Raw genomic sequence first — 20,652 nt, 5'->3', positions numbered from 1 at the left:
ATTTCCTTCCATTGTCAGAATATTAGGTTATACCTATAGTTAATGGTATAGAGATGATACGCATTAGGTAGGGTGGTGGACAGTACAGGGGACCAGCAATTTGCTAACTAAAGTGCAGATAAGTGAGACTTAACAATTTCAATATGTCATAAATACAAAATAATCCGATGAGGCCGTGAAACCCATCACTCACATAGTGATGGGAGTTATACGTGGGCACCACCATTATTCACATCATAGTAAAGTGGTTTGACAAGTTATAAAAAAAAAGGAAAATATGGAGAATTCATTTTTAAGAGAACTTGAGTCTAGATTTTTATCTTTTACTCTTTATAAATATCTTTTTATTAGTGTAATTTTTTTGACTAAAAAAATTATGAATCACGAATAAATAGTAAAAATCTTGACACGTGCACTTTTAATTGATATTTGTTAAGATTACAAAAAAAAAAAAAAAAAAAAGAGTTTTCCCTGTTATGTTTGTAATTTTATGTGAATCTGTGTACTACAACATAACTTCCAATAACATATGTGAAAGCTTTGTAATATGTTTGTTATTATTCATGGTATAATTATCTCCCTGGTTCAGTGCATAACCATAAAACATGCATTAGTAGATTTTGAAAATTATGCCAATAGAAAAGTATTTTGAAGGTTTCTTGTCTCTATAATATGAACTTTTTCCCCCTTGTTGGTTTTTCCCCCCATTTTAATATGGTATTCTTGGAACAATTTTTCCAGATTTCTGATCTCTATATGACCTTGACAGGTTTATGCCTCAAAAGAAATTCTTGAAATATGAAGGCCAAGTTGTCTGCAACTTTTCTAACCAATCGAGGAAAATGATGCTGTCTATTTTCACGAACTGGTGTTTGTCATTTCATCAGCCAAAAAAGAAAAAAAAAAATGTACATGATCGTTACGGCCAAAATACTTTATGCCTATTCTCCTTTTTAGCCTTGTACATGATCATTTGCTAAGCTTGAGTTGCAAAATGTTTTTTTTTTTTTCTCCTTCTAAAAGCAACAAACTGCAAACTTGGGTAGCACATGCATGTCCCTTCAAGTGGCTTTCATTAATTCTCAATTAAAAAAAAAAAAAAAAAAGAACTGCCTTTCAATAGTTAGCAAAAACAAAAAAGGAAAAGTTGATGTCATTTGCATCTCTATCTATCATGAGATGGAACGGCACATTTTTTATTTTTTTTTATTTTTTGCACAGGCACGAGATTATTTGTAAGTAAGGATGAAAATATCAATATTTACGAAAATATCGATATTTAAATTTTACGGAATTATCGACGGAAATATTGATATCGGTGAAAATTGATAAAAAAAAATAGAAATTCATATTAAAATACTCTATTTTCAAATGAGATTTTAAAAATTTTAAAATAGATAATAATACATTAAATAGATAAAATTCTTAATTAAAATATCAATTATTTGATAAGTATGCAAAGTAAAGTGTGATCATAATACCATAAATACTAGACACACGTTCACAAACTAAGGGTGCGTTTGGAGTAAGAATCTGTGTCATGATTCGGATCATAGTTCGTAACTCGCTACAGTGTTTTCTCTCACAAAAAATACACGTAAACTAAAAATAGTTCTGAATCCATTAACCAAACATCCTCCAAATAAAATAGCTGAAAGTCTACATATATCATACATATATGGTTTCATATATGATGATAAATTAATAATACCAAAAGGAGCTTCTAGAAAGTTTCATTCATACATGATGATAAATTAATAATACAAAAAGGAGCTTCTAGAAGGTTAGAAGGTATTTTAAACACGCATAAAGTTTGAATAGTTCTTTATATAATTTTAGACATGCCGTATTTTTTAGGTTTTTTTTAAAAGTAAAATAAAACTATATATATAAAGTTGCGAAAATTTACTGATATTTCCGTGAAATTGTCGTAAAATTTCTCGATATTCGGTCATTTAACACTACATTTTATTCAAAAATAAAAATTTTTGTGAAAATATTGATATTTACAGAAATATCCGTGAAAATTTTAAGATATTTTAAGAAAAAAATATTACACCTCTATTTCTGTATCTACAAAAATATCCGTGAAAATTTTAAGATATTTTAAGAAAAAAATATTACACCTCTATTTCTGTATGATACTTTTAAAGTACAGAAATTTCTATAAAAATATAAATAAAAAATGCCAATATTTTCATCATCGCGGTAAGAATAAGAATCAAGAGCTAAAAGGTATTGCAAGATTGCATTTGAAGTCCAAGAAATCTGAATTCTTGTATTCATTGTGAAAAGAAACTTCAACCAAAATTACCAATTGAGGGCAGCTTACTTAATTGGACAAAATTTAGGCGAAAGTGGACAAAATGGGATTCTCGATATTTTTACACTGATCAAGGGATGAGACTAAAGTTTAAAATTCTAGGGAGTATTTCTATGATAAGCACCATTGTTGAAAGAGTTCTTGTAAAACAACTTTAGATTCAGGAATTAGACCGAGTAAATTGCAATATTCATAAAAAAAAAAAAATAGTACATTTTAAATTTGAGAAACACGATGCAATTGCAATAGGTGCATAGATTCACGGTAAAATTATAAAAAAAAAAAATCAAAAAATCATCGTTTATTTTACGAAAATATGACGATGTAAAAAGGTTTTTTTTTTTTTTTTTTTTTTTTTTGGTAACAGTGAATTATGATGTTACAACTTCCGTCTTACAGGTTACAAACCAATACGTATAGTCCTTAAAAAGTTTGGACAATTAAAAATAGAATTTTCCCTTTTGAGAGACTCTTCATTGTAGAGCATGTTATTGTGCTCTACCGATAAAAATTACGTTTTTATTATTAGATTAATTTTTTAATAATTAAATTTATAATAAAAATAATATTTTATAACGCATTATAAATTTTTAATATAAAATTATATAAATTTAACTATTAAAAAATTAATCTAACAACAAATAAAAATTATTCCACTGATAAAATAAAATTCTCCTAAAAAAAGAATCTTTTTCTAACAGGACCTTCTTATTAGTTGTATCAATTTATGACCACGAATATGATCAAACTAAATCTTGAAAATATAAATTTTTTCGTAGTTTTATTTTTCAGTGCCTCTTAGAAAATTGTTTATTTGTTTTTTTTTTTTTTTTTAAATAATCCATCTTGATTGAAGTGGGTCCACGCTATGATATTCATTGAGAACTATCTCTCCCTCTCCCCAGAAAGGTGAAAGCGGATTTAGACACAAAAAATCTGTAACCATGTGATGTTACAAATACTGATATAAGGTTATTTCCAAATAATAATAATAAAGTTAAAAAGTTAGGAAACTTCCTTGGCAATGGCATTGGCTGTTTTCCCCGTAGTTAATCGACTGCGAGTGGCTTTGGCTACTTGGGTAGGAACTTGACTTTTTAAGCATAAAACCATTTTTCTTTCTTTTGATACCGACACTTAACTGTGCTGGATTGGATCTTCCTAAATTCTTTTGCCATATCATTTTTCATACACGACCCTCTTCCTAAAACATACTCAACTTTTGTTTTTCTTGCTCCCTATTGAACTTAGAATATGCGCCTGAATCTTTCTCTAGTGGGGATACATTTGTGTTTCCAGAGAATTTAGCTTCATAAGTTCAAAGTTTGTGGCTGTTCTGGATCTGGGTTTTTTGGAATTGGGTGGTTCAGAATGGGGAGCGCAGAGGAGAAGGTTGTTGCCGTGATCATGGTTGGTGGACCCACCAAAGGTTTGGATGATCATCACATAAATGAAAATCTCTTTGTTTCTTAGAAATTGTTTTGGTTTTTTGGAATGGATTTTTCCCAATAACGGCTTGAATTTTATCTCTATTTCTCTTTATTGTAATTGGTTGATTGATAATGGTGTTGAAATTTGGTTCTTGATTGAATCTACAATACATTTTCTCAATTCTCATACTTCTACATTGTCTTTGAATTCTGAGTTTTGCAGGAACTAGGTTCCGACCATTGTCATTCAATATTCCAAAGCCGCTTTTTCCGTTGGCAGGACAACCAATGGTCCATCATCCAATTTCAGCATGTAAAAGGGTAATTTTTGTCTTTTGGTTTAATTTCTGATTAATAATAATCACAAAGATTTAATCTTGCTGTCAATCACAGATTCCTAACCTGGCGTATATTTATCTCATTGGTTTCTATGAAGAGCGTGAATTCGCATTATATGTGTCTTCGATCTCTAATGAGCTTAAAGTTCCTGTTAGGTAACACTAATATGTTTTTTTTTTTTTTTTCTCTCCCTTATTTGAGAATTAGAAATGTCTTTTTGCTTGCTAATATCTTGACTTTGACATAGATATGTGAAGGAAGACAAGCCACATGGTTCAGCTGGTGGACTTTATAACTTCAGAGATCTGATCATGGAAGACAGCCCGGTATCTATTTTCACCTTTCTTTAATCTTATCTAAGGCTTATCTTTTTTCAACATTTTTTTCTTTTACTTCTGCTCTGGAAATAAAATTCTGAGTTTTTTGAACTACAATTTTGATTCTTGGTTGCTTGATTTTTGTATCGCAGTCGCATATTTTCTTGCTGAATTGTGACGTTTGCTGCAGTTTTCCACTGCCAGAAATGCTAGGTAATTATGAGTAAAACATGATGAACTTTTTAATGGGAATTCTTTGGTAGTATACCAACGGGGCACTGTTTTCGAACCATCAATTTTTTATCAAGTTCTGTTAGTTGTGTACTTTTTCATTTTGATGCGATTTTGAGTAGATCTTACATTGAGAAACACACACTACTGGTTGGGTATCCCACTGTAAAAAGGTCCAATTTTTTTTTTAATTTTAATTTTAATTTTAATTAATTAATTTATTTATTTTTGTATATTTCTTCAGTGTTTATGTTTTTGCGTTAATTGCTAGCTTTTGCTATTTACATCTGCAGAGGCTCATAAAAGTTATGGTGGAATGGGAACAATCCTAGTGATCAAGGTTGGTCAACTCATCCCCAACCAATAACACTGTTATTGATCTTTTCTTTCTCTCTCAAATTTTGGCTTTTATTTTCTCTTTATCCAGGTTTCTGCAGAATCAGCCAATCAATTTGGGGAACTGGTAGCTGATCCAACCACGCATGAACTGTTGCATTACACAGAAAAACCCGAGACTTTTGTACGTTTGAGATCATAATATAACTTTCCCTCTTCCAAAGAATGGTGTATCAAAATACAAATTTCTTTGAAAACATAGCTCAACTATAATTTCAACCCTTGCAGGTTAGTGACCTGATAAATTGCGGTGTCTACATATTTACACCAGATATTTTTACTGCCATACAGGGGGTTTCCACACAAAGGAAGGACAGGGGTAAGTGATAAAGATTCCTGTAAATAGGTTTGTGTATGCAAATATATTTTCACTCATCATTCTGATTTCTGAGGTTTCTTCTGTTATTTGCAGCTAATCTGAGACGTCTATCCAGCTTTGAAGCCCTCCAGTCACCAGCAACAAGGTATCATAATAGAATATTTGAAATCAATTCTTGGAATTCAAATGCACCATTCTATCTAGTAAAGCAGTGATACACATCATGGAAAAATGTGTGTGTGTATACATATATATATATATATATATATCATGCTGTCAAAGTTCTGTAGATTTGTGAACTAAAATAAAATTACTAGTTCGTCCTAACTCTTTTATCCCTGACAAGTTATAATTTAGTTTCGTGATGCATTACGAAACTTTTTTTTTCATGATATGCATCATTTTTCATTTGTTAATTAATTGGAAAAGGTTTTGCCAAGTGCACTCTTTGATGTACTCTGATTCTTTGAGCCTAACTGAAAAATGGATCCAAATCTATGTTCACAAGTGTACCATACGAAATACAGTATTAAAAATACACATTGACAATGACATAATGGTCTTTTGGCAGAAGTCTTCCCTCAAATTTTGTAAGATTGGATCAAGATATCCTGTCACCTCTAGCAGGGAAAAAACAGTTATTCACCTATGAGACCAGGGAATTCTGGGAACAGATTAAAACTCCCGGGTAAGACTTAAGATCAGCCTCAAAATTTGTTCTCTTGATATTATTTCTTAGTTTTTAATGTTGGTTACTTTCAGAATGTCCTTGAAGTGTTCTGCTCTGTACCTTGCACAATTCCGGTTTACGTCACCCGATTTATTGGCTAGTGGAGATGGCGTAAGAAGCGCAAACATTGTAGGTGATGTTTATGTCCATCCTTCAGCAAAAATACATCCGACTGCTAAGGTTCTTCTCTCATTCCAACTCCTTATAACAGTTTTTTTGTTAGAAAAAGCCTACGAGTGACTGTAAAGAATATCTACTATTCGTTTTAGGATTCTTTTAGTATTTATTTCTACTCTATGATGAGCCAGATTGGTCCAAACGTCTCCATATCTGCAAATGCTCGCATAGGCGCCGGCGCAAGGCTCATCAGCTGTATCATCCTTGATGATGTAGAAATTAAGGTACAACCAATCAAATGCAATGAAGTGTTTCCAAATGGTTCACTTGGCTCATATTTGAAATATGTCCTCTTTCAGGAAAATGCAGTTGTTCTTCATGCAATTATCGGTTGGAAATCTTCCATTGGAAAATGGTCCCGGGTCCAGGCAAGTTGAAGATTTTCTTGAACTGACATGACATTACCTAAATTATTGAACTGAATTGTCTTTCCTTATGATATATACAAATCTATTTACATTTATATTATATATATATATACACACATAAACTAAAGGTGGCATTCTAAGCTTGCTATATGATTTCAGGCCAGTGGAGATTACAATGCAAAACTTGGAATAACAATCCTTGGTACATTTTGCTTTCTTGTTCTCTTTCTCTTTTCCTCAACTGTGTTATATCCTTTTCCTGTTCAGAAACATTGATTATTTGACACCATACAATTTGATTGTGTTGTCACACTTGTATATCCAGGCGAAGCAGTGTCTGTTGAAGATGAAGTAGTGGTAATAAACAGCATTGTCCTACCAAATAAGACTCTCAATGTCAGTGTTCAAGAGGAAATAATTCTATGATTGTCTCTCTAGTGTATCATAACTGGTTTTCTAGTAGAAAACTGATGTTTGAATAATTTATTATTTCTGTAAATTAAGGTTTAGCAAATAAAATTCCTAGAGATATTTTCTCTTTGGTATTTATGTATTATATTTATTGTTATTTATGTATTTATGTATTATTAGATTCTTACACTATTTAATAGACTGTTGAATTAAATGAGAAAAGAAAATACTGTTCATTTTCTTTCCTTCCTTTTCACGTGAAGTAAACATGCCCTAAAATAAGACATCTCATGGATGCAAGAATTACCAGAAGCATAGATGAAGTTAAGCCTATGTTTGGTAGAGTGGAAAAGGAAGGGGAAAAAGATTAGGAAAAAGAGACAAATACCCATTTAGATTGTATGGCTTGATTTTTTTTCCCTTCTCTTAATTAATATCCTTTTAATCAAATATTCAAAGGTTATTAATTAAAAATAAGAAATAAAAATTTTGATCTATACACTTCTAAGGATAAATTAAGTAATTTAAAAAAAAAAAAATTGGAGGAAAGATAGGCTTGGATTGTTTGGTAGCAAGGAAAACTGAAAGGAAATTATAAATCCGTGATCGACGATCCCACCATTTTTTAATCTTTTTCCAACTCTAGAAAGAAAAGTTGAGGGAGCTTATTAAAAAACAAAACTAGTGGAAAAAAGGACAAACAAAAGTAATGTGAAATAACTATTTTTACCATTTCACTCGTCATCTTTTTATTTTTATATGGATATTATTATAAATACACTCGATTTAACATTTTCTTTCTCTTCTATCAAAAAACACAAGAAAATTTACCTTTTACAATTTTACTTCATTCACCTTACTATTAGTTGTCGTTCCTTTTTTATTTTTTATCCCTCATACCAAAGTAACCAAACAGCATTAAAGTAACTATAACAAGAAAACGATAGAGAATTTCAGGGGAAAAGAACGATAGAGAAAGTGATCTAAGCAACTAAAACAAAGAAAAAGAGGCCAATGCTTTAATACTACTGCAGAGTGCCGTCACATCTTCACATGGTAAGGAAAAGTACATGTAAAAAAAAAAAGTTGATGAGCAAAAAAAAAAAAAAAAAAGAAGTTAAACACAAATGTCAGATAACTGACATACATTTGATAGCTAGAATGAATTTACCCTAAATTATTAACCTATACAGCATCTAGAAAATAACATGAAAAGTTTATCCTCTAACTTCCAAATTCCAATCAATCCATAAGCAATTCAGCCAACTTGTGGAAATGTCAAAGCATTGGTGTAAATATAATAGCCAAGTGAGGATGGCGATTCCAAGTTGGTGCATAGAGGATATGCGTCCAACAATGGCCCATCACTTCGTCAAATGACACCCACTAAAGAATTATCTTTAAACAACCTAACTAATCAAGTGGAGTTGATATAATACGTAGAACTGATCAAGAAATTTTAATTGGCTTCTTCCCGGCGACTTTGGAGTACCATGATTTCCACGCTTCCATGTAATGCGAAAAGAGGTCTTTCAAAGCTGCAAAATGATGAGCTAAATATAGTCAACTACTCATATTTTTGCAGCCAAAAGTTCCAACGTTGATAATGTTCTCAAGGAATAAGGAGAAATTTGATACCTTGGTTTTGATATTGAGGCTGATACGCAGAAGCAAGACTCTCCCAGTCATGAAACCTCCTTGGATTGCTATGCTCGGAGGCACCGACTCTTGCTACGGTGACTGGTGAGAAGGGACCAAACTGGTAGCTCTTTGAACCATCTTTTGGATCCTCTTCCACATTGCTTCTATCAACCTCATGTACAAAACTCTCGTATTTCACTTGCTTCTGCTTATTGAAGTTCGAGTTCAAAGTCCCACCTATTGATGAATCCACTTTACTCCTCTTAAAGTTGATGTTTGTAACATCTGTTCCGAAAGCTCTTTTTCTGGACTCCGTGGTAAGCGAATTGTGAGCAGACCCACAATTCTCAGTGCTCTCTCCATATCCCAACCACCTGAATGCAGGTTTCCTGGTGTCTACCGTATGCGTCTGCATAATGTTCCACTTTAAAACTTGAGCATAGTTGCAGCAATAAATCTCAGACTAGAGAGTAAAACAAATTTAGTTTCAGAGTATTCCAGAGAAAATTTGGGCTAGTACTTCACCTTCTCAATTAGGTTCATGGAGGACAACACATTCGCAATATCATACAGCCTTCTAACTTTTGCTGAATTAACCACAAAGGACACCATGTTAACCAAATGGGACGTTTGGTTCATGGGTTCAAAACCATGATTCATAATTCTTATTTTTGAAATTCAAATTTTTTGTGAGAGAAAAACACTATAAAGAATCAAGAACCATGATTCAGCACCAGGAACGAACCCTTGAAACAAACATCCCAAAAGTGTTTCCAGCTTCTCCGTGTCACTCACGTTAAGAAAGAGAGAGAAATGAAAGACCAAGTACTAAGAGAATTACTTCTCATCACTGACAAGTTGTGGGCATCTCCAAGCAACAACTTTGAAGCTTCGTCAAGGGAGATCAAGCACGCCTGAAAGGTTTAATTGGAAATGTCAAGCGTGCCAAGAATTAAGGGAAAGAATAGTCCGCACAAAAGAAATTTCACATATTCACTCACGTTAGTGCAGACAAAGAGCTTCACAAAGTTCTGAGTAAGAAGAGCCAGAGACTTTTCCCTTCTATGTTCTGCAAAGAAGCATATAAAGTAAGAACATACGTCAAAAATGATAATTTCTCTACATCATAATAAAATTGAACAGTTCAAAATTCATGCCTGGGAATGTGGACATTAAATTGAATGTGGCACGAGAAGAGGAAAAAAGAAAGGAAAAACAAAAGCTTGTTCAGGTAAGAAAACTTTTTCCAATGCCAAAACTCTCATTCAATTACAGTAAACCTTACTGGTATAAACGATCAAACTACTAGAGTTTTCAAATTAAATACATTTGGTATTCATCTAATACTCAATCCTAGCCTTCTATAAATCAAATAGAATTATTACATCTATACAATACCTACGTCAAATACCAGGTGAGATCTTTCATCATACTGAACTAAGTCACCAACATATTTAGTCGTCCAAAATAGTTGTTCTACACATGCTTAAAACAACCCATGCATATCTAATAAATCCCTGAATTCCCACTTTCACGCCAAAGAAACGAGAAATTTCACACCTGTTTTCGAGGAGGCAGAAGATTTGGGATTCAAACCAGGATTTGACTTGTCATTCTGACTCCCATTAGTATCATCGTCTTCGTCATCGGATACCTAAATAGACCAACCAAAAAAAATCAATCTTTTTATTGAAACCAAAAACAAAGAAATAAATACAATTTTGTGGAACAATTCTATCAACTATAACTCTTGTTTACCTACTTTTGAATACTCGTTTCCGTCAAAGGAATTGCAATTGTCCTTCCAGCCGTCAGCCTATAACATCATCACAGCACAAAATCAGTATCAGTTTCTAAGCTCCAAGTATTCACCATTCACGCGTTTACTAATTCCATTGAGATAGCAAAACATGTGAAGCTTCTCAAGGAGAGAAGAAAATATCAAAATTTAGTTACCTTGAGCTCCTGAAGAGCCTTAGGAATAGCCTCAAAACCTTTCCAACTATACTGATTCTTTGCCTTTCTCGCTAATACCTGAAATCAAATCACCAATCAAACTAGGATCCCTATCCAAATCAGAAGTCGATGACCGAACCCAGAAAAGGAAAAAAAAATCTCACTTAAAATTGGGAAGAAATGCAAGAATAAAAAAAATCAGAGATTTCTCACCCCAACGCTTTCCAAGACATTGACAATGTCATAGATCCGTCGCCGTTCGACCCCTGCAAATCCTAAAACCAGTTAGTTTTCGAATTCAAAACCAAAAACTCACACGGAAAAACTCAAAGACGAAAGCGAGGTCAAGACCTAATCGTGAAGCGGCATCGTCGAGGCCAATGGAGGTAATGCCGTCACGATTGTACAAGCTCAAGAAACTGCACCGAAACCGGAATTTAAATTCGAATTCAAGAAAGAAATCAGAATAAGGAAAAACGAAGACACACACATGTGCATACATATATATATATATATATATATAGAGAGAGAGAGAGAGAGAGAGAGAGAGAGAGAGAGAGAGGGGGGGGGGGGGGACAGACTGGGGGCATAGAGAGAGAGAGAGAGAGAGAGAGAGAGAGAGAGAGAGGAGGGAGGGAGGGAAATACTTGGAGCACAAGAGGCCGAGAGACTTCTGTTTCCGGCTATAAGCGTGGTGCTTGGAAGACTCCGGCACGGTCGAAGCAGGCGACCGCGCCGCCATAATCAAGAGAGAGAGAGAGAGAGATGGAAATTATAGAGAGGAGAGAGAGGGGGAAGATTTTGCAGTAATGGCGGGTTTGGATGTTTGAATTGAAATACTGCAAAATAAAACTTTTTTTATAATTAATAATTATTTTTGGGATCTGAGAGCGGGGAGGTGTTTGGAGGGATGGTTTGTTTTGAAAGCTTGAAGGAGCGGGAATTCTGTTTCTTTTCAGGAACTTCGGACGCGCCCTTCGACTCTTTAATTACCGATTTTGACCTCACTTCTCGTTTTTCTTTTGTTTCCTTTTCCCGCTTCTCCATCGGCTCCAGAACTGCCAAGGGAAGCGACAAAATAGACCTATCGTCTCTTTTTTTTTTTTTTTTTTTTTTTTTTTTTTTTTTTTTTTATGAATGTCGTTTAAAGTCCAAAACATTTGTCGTTTCTTTGTCCTAGTATTATGTAATGAAAAGAACTGTTGTTGGTAATAGGCGTCGTTTTTGAGTGTTGGCGGAGGACGACATGTCGTTATCGTGACATCAAAGAATCAAAAGGACAATGTTAATTACAAGTTTCCTTCTGTTGTGAACGTCAAGTTTTTTTTTTTTTTTTTTTTTTTTTTTAGTGTGAACAACATCACAACCAAATTTATCGTCGGGTGTTACAACATGTGACTGTAAGCGCTGGAGGGAAAATTGTATTGAGGAAGATACTGATGTAGAAATCTCAAGATAAAACTATTAAGACTTGTTTCGCTTCAAGATTTCTAAGCTGCTATCGAACATTGTAATAATCAAGAGGGCGGGCGAGTTATTGCCAAAATTTAAATATATTTCTTGTGTAAATGGTTAGTTCAACAAGCTGATACGAGCTTATGAATTATCAAACAAGTACGGCGATGGCAAAGAGGAAGCCGAGCCTCAGAGCGATAAAAGAACCAATTAACCATCTTGGTATGGCAGTTTCCTTGTATTATATTCCTAGTCACGAAGCTGCTTCATTGTAATGTTTTTCACAGAAGAAAGGAAAGACTTGAAACTCTGCATTTACATAACCACTCCTATTGGGGACTGCCTGCAGAAGCAGGCATAAGTACCACAAGTTGGACATCGTAGAAGTTCCTAGTTCAACCAATGTGATTTAACGGAGAAGAAGCCAAGGAGGAACCTTGGAGTGATCAGACCATTGACTAACTTGGTCTGACTGTTGCCCTGTGCGACATGATGCTACTTCATACTCACTGAACGACTGAAAAGATTTACACTCTCTCCTATAGCCAATCCATGAACAAGTACCTCAAGTTGGACATCATTGAAGCTCTGTTCAACCAATGTGATTACAAGAGTGTTAACTCACTCGCCAAATATGTGAGGTGCGTGTCATGACCAGATGAATGAATCCCCATCACATTCAAGTGTTTTCACAGGCTAATTTAAAGAAGAACAAGCCTCACAATTTAAAGTGACGCGGAAGACGACCGCATTTGCTTTGTAACCTCAAGATTTCTCTTGCAAAACCTTGGTTACCCGTTAACAGAAGCCCATCCAGAATCCGATTGAAAATCAACCTTTGGGGAATAAATCCTCTATCAACCATCTCAATCAACAACTTCCCAGCCAACAACAAATCATCAGATCTCTTCCTCACAAACATGGCGGTAATCAAAACATTGTAGGTATCCAAATTAGGCAAGCAACTACCGTTGCCCATCTTCTCAAAAACACTCAACGCCTTCTCTATCTCCCCGTCATCGCAAAAGTAACGTATAACAATATTGTATATCTGCACATTCGGCTCACACCCATCACCCTTCATTCTCTCCACAAACTCCATCGACCTCTCCATTTGACCCGCGTGACACAACCCCCTAACCAACACCGTATAAGTCGTCACATTAGGCACGCAGCCCTTCCCCACCATCTCCTCGAAAACAACCACGGCATTCTCGACGCTATCTTTCTTGCACAAAACCTGAATCAAAGCATTGTATGTCGCCACCGTAGGAACCACCCCTTCCCCGACCATCTCGTCGAAAATCCTCCTTGCTTTCTTAATCTCCCCAACAACACCAAATCCATGAACCAAAGTGGTATAAGTTACAACATCAATCTCAACCTTCCTCCTCTTCATCTCCCCAAAAAACTCCCAAGCTTCCTTAACTTGACCGGCTCGAAAATACCCTTTAAGCATTATATTATAAGTTATCAAACTAGGGCTAAATCCCCTCTTAACCATATCCTCCAAAACCTCCAAAGCCTTAGGAGTCTTCTTAATCAAACACCACCCATTTGCAATTACATTATAACTAACAGTATCAACCCTAAAATTTCTCCTATAAGCCCTAAAGAAATTATGAGCCATTTCAACGCGTCCGGACTTACAAAGCACATCAAGAACAGAATTGAACGAGTTCAAATCCTGAGAGCAGCCATGTTCGCGCATAGACAAAAAGACCTTAATAGCCCTATCGGATTTTCCGGCGGAGACGTACCTCTCGGCGATGATTGCGAACGTCTTGGGGCTCGGGCCAATCCGGCGAGACCGCATTCGCGCGACGAGGGTCCAGACCGTCTGGAAGTCTCGGAGACGGCCGGCGATGTCGATCACGTTGTCGAAGGAGGACGCGGCGTGGGCGTAATTGGGGTGGTAGTCTAGGGTTTTGAAGAATTGGAGGGCTTTGGGGCCGTGGTTCCATAGTTTCTTGAGGATCCTGTCGACCAGGTGTGGGGTCCAGTGGAGATTGGGGTCGTTGAGGGTTCTGGTTAGGGTTTCTCGGTCGGATTTCAGGACGAGGTTGGTGAAGGAGGCGACCTCGGTCGGGAGGGGCGATGGGGCGGTGGCGAGATGCCGGCGGGGAGTGGAGAAAGGTGGTGGGTTTTTGCGGAGGAGGATGGACATTTCTCGGCGGTTTTCATTTTTTTTCCCTCCTTATTTTCTTATCGTTTTCTTGGCGGCCAAACAGATGGGGAGATTCGAGATTGTCGTTTGGGCTCTTAACAAATTGGCATTGATTTTTAACTTGGTGTCGTTTTCACGTTCCCCCTCGAAATAATTAATATCTTTTTATTAATATAGTTTTTTTTATTAAAAAGTTATTAATTATGATTAAGGGGTAGAAGTTATAACTCATACACTAGTATTTATCTCATTTTCCTCTCTTTTAGCATTTGATTTATTTGAAGTTTTTCTTTTTCTCATTAGATAATCTTAATAAATATCTTTTAAAAAGTGTATAAATCAAAATTTTTACCATTTGCTCTTAATTTATAATTTCTTTAGTTAAATAATTACACTAACAAAATGGAGTTTGAAGTCATGCTGACAGCCCCAGCTCATAAGTAAAAAACATAAAAATTCAAGGGATTGTTCTTTTGCAACAAAACTCAGAAAAAGTTTAAACTCAAGTTACAACTTTATTCAAGTTCACATTTTTTTAAGTTCCAACTTTATTTAATTTTACTCAACTTTATTTAAGTTATAACTCAAATTCAACTCAAAAACTAGACTCAAGTTAAAGAACAATCCTCAAGTGTTCTCTACAAACATAAAAACGTGACTAATTTTTTTAATAGGATATACAAACTGAATAGTGAGGACATAAAGTCAAGCCGAAACTTTTCCTTTGATATTCACCATTCTTAATAGACCTCATTAAAAACCTTACTAAAAAACTCAGTGACAAAAGTAGCAAGGAAAAAAGAGTGTTTACGCTTGTATATATAATTATCTTGATTGCCTGAAAGAAACAGCATGTATGAGGAGGGGTTTTCTCCAATCTCATTCCGGCTAAGGAGTTGACGGCTTCAATCTGCAAAAAAAAAACGTGAAATTTCATGTTTCTGGTGGAATGACAAGACAGATACAAAAACATATCCTTAATATGACGAAACGATCAATTCTTATATATGCAACTACTATTAATATAAACAAAGTTAAGTGAAGGAAAGAAATATACCGAATTCTTCAACATTGCAAGATTTCTCCTTCCTCCAAATCTTCAGTGATCCAAAGCAAGTCATCTTCGTCCTCTTCAAAGACATAAGAATCAGGATTAAGAAACGAGCCAAAACTATCAAATGGCCCACCGCATAGTCTCTCAAGCTCTCTTTCGGTTTCTTGGTTTTGATCAATTTCAACACTCTTTTCCATCTGTAGAAGAGCCATCCGAGCTCTTTCTCGTTCCTTCTCATAAGGACGCCGATCTTTTTTGCATTCCACCATCTTCTGCTTGGCTCTCAATATGAGTTCTGCAAAGCAACCTTTCTGAGTTTCGGCCGACGAGTCATAACGGCGACAGCAATCCGGATCCTTTTTGCACTCCACCATCTTCTGCTCCGCTCTCAATATGGTTTCTGCGAAGCGACGTTTTTGGGCTTCGATTCGGAGAGCTTTCTCCGCTGAGATCGGTTGGACCTGATCACCATCAGCCTTCACGTCATTATTAACCTTTTTATCATCATCATCATCGCCAGCTTCGAACTTCTTGGTGCTCCTCAAAACCGATCTCTTGGGGCTTTCACTTTCTGCTCCAACGGCTTCACTTGCTCTTCTCCCCAACCCCTTTTTGTCGACACCGGTTATAACAATACCCGAAGACGACATCACTTTCTTTGCGCAACAGGAATCTTTTTCCTTCTGATCCTTATCATCGTCCATCAAAGCTCCAGAGTCTGGTTCCCTCTTCCTCTTCTTTGTAGACCAGTCGATAACGGAGTAGGTTCGTCGTAAAAGCTTCATCTCGTAGTCGAATACTTGCTTCATCTCCTTGGCTATTCGATGATTAAGGTGGGAAGGAGGGTTGTTTCTAATGGCCTTTGAGAACGTGAGCCTCAAATCATCGGCGAACCGGTCGACCGTAGAGTACGAATCGTTGTCGAGCTTCGATTTGACGGTCCTGAAGTCCATGGGGTGCCACCCACAGCGAAAGTTGATCATATCCTCCAAAACTCCATGGCAGAGAGATTTCACACCTTCATTCATCATCATCGCCTTCTCTCCCAACTCACTCTTGCACTGCTCGTAATTCATGGTTTCCATGTGATATCTCTGTTTTTGTGGTGGAATTGTTTTTGTTTTTTTTTTTTTTTGCTATTTATATTTGAACTTGGAGTTCATTTCCGATTTAGAGTTGAGTTACTTTCTAGACTTGATAATCTAGTCTTCATACGATAAGATAAAAGAAAAACGAAATCCGTTAATTTTTTTTTTTTTTTTTCAAAATCTGCTTGTTGACTTTTTTTTTTTTTTTTTTTTCATTTGCTTCTGCCATTTTGCTTTTATTTGGGTAAAGGTTTTTTTTTTATGGAAATATTGTTTTAAAAATGTTCACTATTTTAGGACACGTTTAGTTCACTGATTCGAATTTTTAATTCAAGTTAAATTGTGATTTTATGTGAGAGTTTTTTACTGTAATAAAAAAGTTAGATGTGATTGTGTCTAAAAGTTTTTTATTATAGTAAAACTCAAATCGGTAAAATGAATGAGAGTTTAATTTTTTAATTTGGTGTGGTTTTTGTTTTATACTTTTAAATAATTGGTGTCGTTTACAAGATTCTCTCTCTGTTTTTTTTTTTTTAGTATCTTAATAATTTTATTTATTATTTTTTTTGTATTATCAAAATACTGTATTCGAAACCAATAATATGGTCCCAAAGCCAAGGACTATTAAAGTGCATAACAATCATGAAAATTCACAATAACAACATAAGACGGGATTAGATTTATCTCTCTCTAAAATTCTAATTTATTTCCCTTGCTTTCCCTCAAACAAATTTCACCCGTCTTTTGTTTCAGCATAAATTAATGATTACTAATGCATTGTAGAGTTTGTCCTAAAATTTATAATCCTTGTCAAGTTTCAAATACGTAATGTGCATTTTTTTTAACCCAATAATGTCTCTGTAACATATTCTAGCTGAGAATTTTTTAGCCCAAGTACTTTTATTAACTTAAACACACTAAACTATAGACATAATTTCATTTTCGATGGAAGCAAAAACATTCAAGATTCTTCTACTACAGAAAGGAAAGAAATAAATTTAATTACAAAATTGTAACTTTCAAATTTTCTTTTTTAATAAAAAAACAGATTATTATTAAAATAAATATTAAGAAATTAGAATTAAAGCTTAACACTTTAAAATAACTAAAACAAGGATAGAAGTTCTCACGTGCTTCACACGTGATTTGAACTAGTAATAAAAAAAATATTTGGTAATCAAACAAAAACAACTGATATCAGTCACTAATCTAAAGATATTATACAGAATAGATATTAACAGATTACTTGGGTCCTACTCTTTTTATCTCAAGGAAATAAATCAAGGGCAATTAATATTGGTAAATAATGTAAATAATAAAGTACAATTAATATAAGAATGTAGAAGAGAAAATTATAAATTTTACCTCCTTAAGTATCTGACTTATTAAAAGTACTTCTTAAAAATAAAAATAAAAAATTCTACCCCTGGATTAGTTTAAGTCTAAAACATTGAAATATATAGACTAATGTTAAGGGGTAACAATAAAAGAGGGCTCAAGGAGTATAATGAAATTCTTCAATACTGCAAGATCTCTCCTTCCTCTAAGTCTTCATTGATCAAATGCGTGTCATCTTCGTCCTCTGCAAAGGCATAATAATAAGGCTAAAGAAACAAGCCCAAGGTCTTCAATGGGAGATCTTTCTCCGCCGAGATCAGTTGAACCTGATCATCATCAGCCTTCATGTTATTAACCTTCTTATCATTATCATCGTCAAGGCCAACTTTACAATGTATGTTCGTCTTGAAATCCGATCTCTTGAGGCTTCCACATTCTGCTCCAACGTATTCATTTTTTTTCTTCCACCCTTGATATCAATACCTGATGGTGACATAATGATATGTTTACCTACTCGTAATCGGAGTAGATAGGATTTAGAGTGAGAAATCTGAGTTAAAATAAATTATTTACTTAGTGATAAGATTTGAAATCGGAGTTACTCCAAGATGTAAAGTATTAATATACCCTTTAAATAAATTTTGTATTTTCAATTTAAAATAAATTGTGATGCTGTTATGTTAAAATTTGTATTATAATATAATAGGATAATGAAATAATAAATATAAGTTGCTTAATTATTTAAAGTATGAAAATAAATTGACAAATTTTAAATAAAAAATAAAATGTGTTAAAAATAAAAATATATTATTAATTTTTTAAACATAATACATCACATATTTATTATAGTAAAAAAATTAATTTGGCAAATATTATAATATTAGGCAAATAAAATAATAAATATAGTTTGTAATTATTATTTTTTAAATTTTAAATTTTTATAAGTAAATTAAGGGTAAGATAATAACTTAATGTTAATATCATGAATATGAGTCTCAATCTAGAGAGGCACACGTGGTTATTAATCTCATTCCTCAATCTTAAATTTGAGTGAGACCTACCAATTCAATTCCCATTCTGAGATAAAAAAAGGCAAGTGACCATGTGATTGATTCTCATTCTCTACTCTCAATTCTCAATCTTGATAAGTAAACCATCATCTATCTACCTTTTCAACTTCATTCAACGAATCACAATATGGAGTTTGAAGTCAAGCTGATAGCCCCAGCTCATAAGCAAAAAACATAAAAACTCAAGTGTTCTCTACAAACATAAAAACGTGACTAATTTTCTCAACAGGAAATACAAGCTGAATAGTGAGGACATAAGGTCAAGCTGAAACTTTTCCTTCGATATTCACCATTTCTAATAGACAAAACTAACAGCATGTATATATAATTATCTTGATTGCCTGAAAGAGACAGCATGTATGAGGGGTTTTCTCCAATCTCATTCCGGCTAAGGAGTTGACGGCTTCAATCTGCAAAAAAAAAAAACGTGAAATTTCATGTTTCTGGTGGAATGACAAGACAGATGCAAAAACATATCCTTAATACGACGAAACGATCAATTCTTATATATGCAACTACTATTAATATAAACAAAGTTAAGTGAAAGAAAGAAATATACCGAATTCTTCAACATTGCAAGATTTCTCCTTCCTCCAAATCTTCAGTGATCCAATGCAAGTCATCTTCATCCTCTTCAAAGACATAAGAATCAGGATTAAGAAACGAGCCAAAACTATCAAATGGCCCACCGCATAGTCTCTCAAGCTCTCTTTCGGTTTCTTGGTTTTGATCAATTTCAACACTCTTTTCCATCTGTAGAAGAGCCATCCGAGCTCTTTCTCGTTCCTTCTCATAAGGACGCCGATCTTTTTTGCATTCCACCATCTTCTGCTTGGCTCTCAATATGAGTTCTGCAAAGCAACCTTTCTGAGTTTCGGCCGACGAGTAATAACGGCGACAGCAATCCGGATCCTTTTTGCACTCCACCATCTTCTGCTCCGCTCTCAATATGGTTTCTGCGAAGCGACGTTTTTGGGCTTCTATTCGGAGAGCTTTCTCCACTGAGATCGGTTGGACCTGATCACCATCAGCCTTCATGTCATTATTAACCTTTTTATCATCATCATCATCGCCAGCTTCGAACTTCTTGGTGCTCCTCAAAACTGATCTATTGGTGCTTTCACGTTCTGCTCCAACGTCTTCACTTGCTCTTCTCCCCAACCCCTTTTTGTCGATACCGGTTATAACAATACCCGAAGACGACATCACTTTCTTTGCGCAACAGGAATCTTTTTCCTTCTGATCCTTATCATCGTCCATCAAAGCTCCAGAGTCTTGTTCCCTCTTCCTCTTCTTTGTAGACCAGTCGATAACGGAGTAGGTTCGTCGTAAAAGCTTCATCTCGTAGTCGAATACTTGCCTCATCTCCTTGGCTATTCGATGATTAAGGTGGGAAGGAGGGTTGTTTCTAATGGCCTTTGAGAACGTGAGCCTCAAATCATCGGCGAACCGGTCGACCGTAGAGTACGAATCGTTGTCGAGCTTCGATTTGACGGTCCTGAAGTCCATGGGGTGCCACCCACAGCGAAAGTTGATCATATCCTCCAAAACTCCATGGCAGAGAGATTTCACACCTTCATTCATCATCATCGCCTTCTCTCCCAACTCACTCTTGCACTGCTCGTAATTCATGGTTTCCATGTGATATCTCTGTTTTTGTGGTGGAATTGTTTTTGTTTTTGTTTTGTTTTGTTTTTTTTTTTTTTGCTATTTATATTTGAACTTGGAGTTCATTTCCGATTTAGAGTCGAGTTATTTTCTAGACTTGATAATCTAGTCTTCATACGATAAGATAAAAGAAAATGAAATCCGTTATTTTTTTATTTTCAAAATCTGCTTGTT

At 34.8% G+C, this 20,652-nt stretch overlaps 5 protein-coding genes across 5 annotated transcripts; 1 reads left to right on the top strand and 4 right to left on the bottom strand.

Moving 5' to 3' along the window:
- The first annotated feature begins 3,302 nt into the window (after positions 1-3,302).
- On the top strand, positions 3,303-7,175 carry LOC21388240 (mannose-1-phosphate guanyltransferase alpha). The gene is made up of 15 exons (XM_024175769.1): positions 3,303-3,752; positions 3,977-4,074; positions 4,147-4,247; positions 4,340-4,418; positions 4,562-4,622; positions 4,934-4,980; positions 5,068-5,160; positions 5,265-5,355; positions 5,449-5,500; positions 5,927-6,043; positions 6,118-6,265; positions 6,394-6,486; positions 6,562-6,630; positions 6,790-6,832; positions 6,956-7,175. Exons 1-15 carry the CDS (start codon positions 3,695-3,697, stop codon positions 7,054-7,056), a joined length of 1,251 nt encoding a protein of 416 aa, XP_024031537.1. The 5' UTR covers positions 3,303-3,694; the 3' UTR covers positions 7,057-7,175.
- Positions 7,176-8,219: 1,044 nt separating this feature from the next.
- LOC21388239 (E2F transcription factor-like E2FE) lies at positions 8,220-11,722 on the bottom strand. Its single transcript, XM_010113669.2, has 11 exons — positions 11,286-11,722; positions 10,990-11,057; positions 10,852-10,904; positions 10,639-10,716; positions 10,445-10,498; positions 10,243-10,336; positions 9,684-9,751; positions 9,524-9,596; positions 9,208-9,269; positions 8,680-9,091; positions 8,220-8,579 (listed from the first exon to the last, which is right to left on the bottom strand). The coding sequence occupies exons 1-11, from the start codon at positions 11,378-11,380 to the stop codon at positions 8,491-8,493; spliced, it is 1,146 nt and encodes a 381-aa protein (XP_010111971.1). The 5' UTR covers positions 11,381-11,722; the 3' UTR covers positions 8,220-8,490.
- Positions 11,723-11,974: 252 nt separating this feature from the next.
- LOC21388238 (pentatricopeptide repeat-containing protein At1g74900, mitochondrial) lies at positions 11,975-14,308 on the bottom strand. The gene has a single exon (XM_024175770.1). The coding sequence runs from the start codon at positions 14,258-14,260 to the stop codon at positions 12,812-12,814; it is 1,449 nt and encodes a 482-aa protein (XP_024031538.1). The 5' UTR covers positions 14,261-14,308; the 3' UTR covers positions 11,975-12,811.
- Positions 14,309-15,325: 1,017 nt separating this feature from the next.
- LOC21388237 (transcription factor GTE11) lies at positions 15,326-16,390 on the bottom strand. The gene has a single exon (XM_010113667.2). It carries the CDS (start codon positions 16,388-16,390, stop codon positions 15,326-15,328), a length of 1,065 nt encoding a protein of 354 aa, XP_010111969.2.
- A 2,987-nt stretch (positions 16,391-19,377) lies between these two features.
- On the bottom strand, positions 19,378-20,442 carry LOC21388236 (transcription factor GTE9). The gene has a single exon (XM_010113666.1). It carries the CDS (start codon positions 20,440-20,442, stop codon positions 19,378-19,380), a length of 1,065 nt encoding a protein of 354 aa, XP_010111968.1.
- Between the last annotated feature and the right edge of the window lie 210 nt (positions 20,443-20,652).

This window comes from Morus notabilis, unplaced genomic scaffold (assembly GCF_000414095.1).
Source record: "Morus notabilis unplaced genomic scaffold, ASM41409v2 Scaffold704, whole genome shotgun sequence".
NCBI classification, from domain to species: domain Eukaryota; kingdom Viridiplantae; phylum Streptophyta; class Magnoliopsida; order Rosales; family Moraceae; genus Morus; species Morus notabilis.
Note: the sequence above shows the minus strand (reverse complement) of the source record. Positions and strands in the feature narration are given on the sequence as shown.

Excerpts from the sequence above, each read along its gene's own strand:
- LOC21388240 (XM_024175769.1), top strand. The coding sequence starts at position 3,695 with ATGGGGAGCGCAGAGGAGAAGGTTGTTGCCGTGATCATGGTTGGTGGA. Across the intron at positions 4,075-4,146 it reads CAATTTCAGCATGTAAAAGG|ATTCCTAACCTGGCGTATAT; the intron begins GTAATTTTTGTC and ends TGTCAATCACAG. Across the intron at positions 6,044-6,117 it reads GAACAGATTAAAACTCCCGG|AATGTCCTTGAAGTGTTCTG; the intron begins GTAAGACTTAAG and ends GGTTACTTTCAG.
- LOC21388239 (XM_010113669.2), bottom strand. The coding sequence starts at position 11,380 with ATGGCGGCGCGGTCGCCTGCTTCGACCGTGCCGGAGTCTTCCAAGCAC. Across the intron at positions 10,905-10,989 it reads CGATGCCGCTTCACGATTAG|GGGTCGAACGGCGACGGATC; the intron begins GTCTTGACCTCG and ends TAGGATTTGCAG. Across the intron at positions 10,717-10,851 it reads ATGTCTTGGAAAGCGTTGGG|GTATTAGCGAGAAAGGCAAA; the intron begins GTGAGAAATCTC and ends ATTTGATTTCAG.
- LOC21388238 (XM_024175770.1), bottom strand. The coding sequence starts at position 14,260 with ATGTCCATCCTCCTCCGCAAAAACCCACCACCTTTCTCCACTCCCCGC.
- LOC21388237 (XM_010113667.2), bottom strand. The coding sequence starts at position 16,390 with ATGAATTACGAGCAGTGCAAGAGTGAGTTGGGAGAGAAGGCGATGATG.
- LOC21388236 (XM_010113666.1), bottom strand. The coding sequence starts at position 20,442 with ATGAATTACGAGCAGTGCAAGAGTGAGTTGGGAGAGAAGGCGATGATG.